Here is a 6,134-nt window from a genome sequence, read left to right on the forward strand (position 1 = left end):
TACACTACACTACAGACCACTACACTACAGACCACTACAGACCACTACACTACACTACAGACCACTACACTAGACTACAGACCACTACACTACAGACCACTACACTACAGACCACTACACTACACTACAGACCACTACACATCACTACACTACAGACCACTACACTACACTACACAACACTACACTACAGACCACTACACTACACTACAGACCAGTACACTACAGACCACTACACTACAGACCACTACACTACACTACAGACCACTACACTACAGACCACTACACTACACTACAGACCACTACACTATACTAGACTACAGACCACTACACTACAGACCACTACACTACACTACAGACCACTACACTACACTACAGACCACTACACTATACTAGACTACAGACCACTACACTATACTATACTACACTACACTACAGACCACTACACTACACTACAGACCACTACACTACAGACCACTACACTACAATACAGACCACTACACTACAGACCACTACACTACAGACCACTACACAACACTACACTACACTACAGACCACTACACTACACTACACAACACTACACTACAGACCACTACACTACACTACAGACCACTACACTACAGACTACTACACTATACTAGACTACAGACCACTACACTACAGACCACTACACTACACTACACTACAGACCACTACACTATACTAGACTACAGACCACTACACTACACTACAGACCACTACACTACACTACAGACCACTACACTACACTACAGACCACTACACTACAGACCACTACACTACAGACCACTACACTACACTACAGACCACTACACTACACTACACTACAGACCACTACACTACAGACCACTACACTACAGACCACTACACTACACTACAGACCACTACACTACAGACCACTACACTACACTACAGACCACTACACTACACTACACACCACTACACTATACTAGACTACAGACCACTACACTATACTATACTACACTACACTACAGACCACTACACTACACTACAGACCACTACACTACAGACCACTACACTACAATACAGACCACTACACTACAGACCACTACACTACAGACCACTACACAACACTACACTACACTACAGACCACTACACTACACTACACAACACTACACTACAGACCACTACACTACACTACAGACCACTACACTACAGACTACTACACTATACTAGACTACAGACCACTACACTACAGACCACTACACTACACTACACTACAGACCACTACACTATACTAGACTACAGACCACTACACTACACTACAGACCACTACACTACACTACAGACCACTACACTACACTACAGACCACTACACTACAGACCACTACACTACAGACCACTACACTACACTACAGACCACTACACTACACTACACTACAGACCACTACACTACAGACCACTACACTACAGACCACTACACTACACTACAGACCACTACACTACAGACCACTACACTACAGACCACTACACTACAGACCACTACACTACAGACCAATACACTACAGACCAATACACTACAGACCACTACAGACCACTACACGACTCGTCGTGAAACACTATCTTGACCCGAGACAAACTCTAGCCCTTAGAGTTGAAGGAGCAATGTGGTTTACATTCATGTTAAAGCTGTGTGTGTGTGTCTCCCCTACACCAGGCACAGCCAGGAACTCCCTGAACCAGCCCAACGTGTGGCTGACCATCCTCCTCACCTCCATCCTCTGTGTACTTCCTGTGGTCGCCTACCGCTTCCTGTTGATACAGCTCCGCCCCACCATCAACGACAAGGTGGGAACACTGACCAACCACATGCTGTCTTCTAGAAACCACTGACCAATCGCACTCTGGTTTTGGAGGATTTCTAAATTTGTTAAAGGTCGTGAACAGTCAAAATTATGTTTTTCATGAGATTGGATGATATGTGGATGAAACCAGATCAAAGTGTGATGACCAAAGTATGGAAAATGACTGTTGCTTCTAAACTGATAAAGTTTTATCATAAAGTTATTGGTCCCCTCCCCTGTGTAAAACACTTGGATTCAGGAGACGGGATTATTAAGGGGATAGGGTGACATCTCCATAACTCTCTCATTTTAATACACCAATGGTAACATGATATTCTCTTACCTGTGGTCCTCTGTAGCTCAATTGGTAGAGCACGGCGCTTGTAACGCCAGGGTAATGGGTTCGATCCCCGGGACCACCCATACGTAAAAATGTATGCACACATGACTGTAAGTCGCTTTGGATAAAAGCGTCTGCTAAATGGCATATTATTATTATTATTATTATTATTATTATTATTATTATTATTACCTAATTTAAATAAGTACCCTTGTAACCAACATCGGAGAAGATGTGTTTGCAGAGGGGTGTGGTTTATATAGCTAGATAGCTACACTACTGGTGCCAAAATTGGACTGTAGGGTGTCAGCAAATATAATTAAAAGTTTACCCTATTCATCTATGGCAAATACACTTAGATGTTTCCCCATTCATCTGATCTTAGCTAGTTACTGGCATGGAACAAAAGGGGGGTAAGTGTCATTCAAAACTCAAGACGCAATTGTCAACTCAACACATCCGTCAGAGCTGCTGTGAACCGCATCACAAGAGACATGGCAACCGGGAGATGGATAAAACATTTGACATCATTGATGCAATTTCAATGTTGTATTGAGTTGCTTTGTGTAACATCAAATTAGCTTGAGATGATTTTACTGCCACACTGCTCATCCAAGTTGCTTGACATAGGCGTTCCAAAGAGCTGTCAGTCGAGGTCGAGTTCATGAATGTAAGCTCCCCGCCCACTCTCTTTTCAAACTTCCTGGTAGTTAGCCATGAGAGAGAACTACTAAAAACAAATATTAGGGTGATATTTTAGTCACTCAAAAGGGTATTTTAGATTGGAATCAGAAAGACTGTTCGGGACCTTTAAGCGTTGTTCCCTGGTGTTGTTGTTTTTGTTTGCCTGTATTCCCTATTATATTACATTACAAAGACAATCATAACTGACCTACGATACTTTTAAATCTTAAACTTTGCTGTCCTGTCCTACTCCTATCCCCTCCCCTCCCTACCAGGTGATGTTCAAGGTGAGACAGGCCAAGGCCACGCCCCCTCCCCCACCACGACGAGCCAGGATCCGCCGTACCAGCACTCGCCGCTCCGGCTACGCCTTCTCGCACGCGAAGGGCTACGGGGACCTGGTGACGTCTTACCATTTCCTGCGCCGTCCCGCCGTCACGCTCGCCACCGCTTTCACCCCTCTGGGACGCACCACAGGGTTCAGCCCCACGGGCCGCTCGGCAGGATACAGCCCCACTGGGAACGCTCTGAACTCCAGACCACAGGACGTGGAGGTGACATCACTACAGATGTACCGCACAGTGCGAGACACCGCCTTCTGAGGGAAGAGAGGAAGAGGATGTGGAGGAGTTGTTGTTGTTGTTGTTGTTGTTTACAGAGGACCAAATCAGGGGGGCGTGATATGTAAAATAAATATCCTAAACATTGACACATACTGTAACTGTCCACACACAAATCTCTATGACGACAGACTTGTCGGAGCATTCCCAAGACCCTTGTGTCTGGTAGGTCCCACTCTCTTTTTCTGCTTCATTCCCTCTCCTATTCTAATCATTGGCCTTGTGTCCCATCAGGACTGTTGTCATGGGGCAACGTGCCTCTCCTGTTCCAATCATTGGCCTTGTGTCCCATCAGGACTGTTGTCATGGGAAACGTACCTCTCCTGTTCCAATCATTGGCTTTGTGTCCCATCAGGAATGTTGTCATGGGAATCGTACCTCTCCTGTTCCAATCGTTGGCTTTGTGTCCCATCAGGACTGTTGTCATGGGGAAACGTACCTCTCCTGTTCCAATCGTTGGCCTTGTGTCCCATCAGGACTGTTGTCATGGGGAAACGTACCTCTCCTGTTCTAATCATTGGCCTTGTGTCCCATCAGGACTGTTGTCATGGGGAAACATACCTCTACAGGTCAACTGTATGCTATATTGTCTATCAGGACAGATTGACTGTAAGGTACTTTAAGGGTATCAACTGGGGATATACTATTACACTATACTACAGTATGACGTTGTACTCAGTGCTGTTACACCATAGGAACGTACACTGAGTGTACAAAACATTAAGAACACCTTACTAATATTGAGTCGCACCCCCCCCCCCCCCTTTTGCCCTCAGAACAGCCTCAATTAGTCGGGGCATGGACTCTACAAGGTGTCAAGTGTTCCACAGGTATGCTGGCCAATGTTGACTCCAATACTTCCCACAGTTGTGCCAAGTTGGCTTGATGTCCTTTGGGTGGTGGACCATTCTTGATACACACGGGAAACTGTTGAGCGTGAAAAACCCAGCAGCGTTGCAGTTCTTGACACAAACCGGTGCGCCTGGCACCTACTACCATACCCCGTTCAAAGGCACTTAAATATTTTGTCTTGCCCATTCACCCTCCGAATGTCACAATTGTCTCAAAGCTTAAAAAACCTTCTTTAACCTGTCTCCTCCCCTTCATCTACACCGATTTGAAGTGGATTTAACAAGTGACATCAATAAGGGATCATAGCTTTCACTTGGATTCACCTGGTCAGTCTATGTCATGGAAAGAGCAGGTGTTCTTAATGTTTTGTACACTAAGTGTACTACAGTATGACTTCGTACTGTGACACCATAGGAACGCACTAAACCAAAGGCCAGACCAAACCTCTCACAGCCGTGGGCTTTATGCCTTCTTCTACCCTCACCCAGCAACCAGCCCTCTCCTCTCCCACTGTGATAATACCAGTATACAATCACACAGCTGGAGAGATGTACTGAACACTAACCATGGAGGGAGTTGGTAGGAGTTAGACCTTTCCTGTCTCTGGTCCACACTCCATTCCAGTTGGTGGCGGTAATGCACCTTGAAGTTGGTTGCCAACCGTCATATAAAAATCCACAGAAGAAGAAGATTGTGGAGTTAAGATGGAGGCTATCACCAGCAGAATCCTGATTGTATGAACAAGTGTTTTTGCCCTTTTAAACCAAACAATGTTTTTTTATATATACACATTTCGCTGAATAACTACCTGTGGACTTTTAGAAGTTAGACATTTGTTTTTTTTATAAAGGAGATGGATCTACTATCTTCTGTTCAGTGTTGTTCATCCAAGGGCTGAATCAGTTTTCATCCTGAATGGGATAGTGAAATGGTTAGCATGCGTAAAAACGTAAAAAATATTTGTTACCCTATAGTCTATATATTGGGTGGTTGAAATTGTTTAATTTCATATTTGATTAGACATATTATATTTGACCTTGTTTCGATGTTGATAGTTAAATGGTATGTTTGAATCAACATTGTTTTAACGTCATGCCATCATCAACCTAAATAAAGAGGTATATTGAAATAAAAAGTGAAGCCACAGTCCAACAATTCTTGCCTGAACAGTGACCCCTACTGGTATAAGAGGTGTAAATCACTTCAGTGAGAACGAGTCTAGCGTCCAGATGTCTACCTCTATGTACCCTGCTTAGTTTTGGAAACAACCTGTGTCAGTTTCAACTGAGCTATCATATCAACACATTTTGTACGTTGATCAGCTTCCATACTCATTTGCGTAGACTACCTAAATAACATTGAAAAGTTGAAAGTAACTCTCTCTCTTACGCAATCTGTATGTTTACATATTAGTCATTTAGCAGACTCTCTTATCCAGAGCGACTTACAGTTAGTGAGTGCATACATTTTCGTGCTTGTATGTGAAAGTAAATTCATCGGGGACCGTGTACAACATGCCATTGCACCAGATTTAGCTTTGATAGCTAATTATCACCTGTAGTCACTGGGCAGAAAACATTAAACATTAATACATCAACACAATCCTACAGTATAACACACTATTCAAATATCTATCTATCTATCTATCTATCTATCTATCTATCTATCTATCTATCTATCTATCTATCTATCTATCTATCTATCTATCTATCTGTATAAAATAAATAAAAAATAACCTAAATATATTCCATCAGAGTTTAAATGTGCCTTGGTCCTACAGTATCTGATATCTTAAGAGTTGGAACGTCTTAATGTTC

At 43.3% G+C, this 6,134-nt stretch overlaps 1 protein-coding gene across 1 annotated transcript; it reads left to right on the plus strand.

Moving 5' to 3' along the window:
• The first annotated feature begins 1,019 nt into the window (after positions 1-1,019).
• LOC311124973 (putative phospholipid-transporting ATPase IM) lies at positions 1,020-5,446 on the plus strand. Its single transcript, XM_084199062.1, has 2 exons — positions 1,020-1,825; positions 3,121-5,446. Exons 1-2 carry the CDS (start codon positions 1,643-1,645, stop codon positions 3,445-3,447), a joined length of 510 nt encoding a protein of 169 aa, XP_084055188.1. The 5' UTR covers positions 1,020-1,642; the 3' UTR covers positions 3,448-5,446.
• The last annotated feature ends 688 nt before the right edge of the window (positions 5,447-6,134 follow it).

This window comes from Coregonus lavaretus (assembly GCF_964263955.1).
Source record: "Coregonus lavaretus genome assembly, contig: HAP1_SCAFFOLD_1833, whole genome shotgun sequence".
NCBI classification, from domain to species: Eukaryota; Metazoa; Chordata; class Actinopteri; order Salmoniformes; family Salmonidae; genus Coregonus; species Coregonus lavaretus.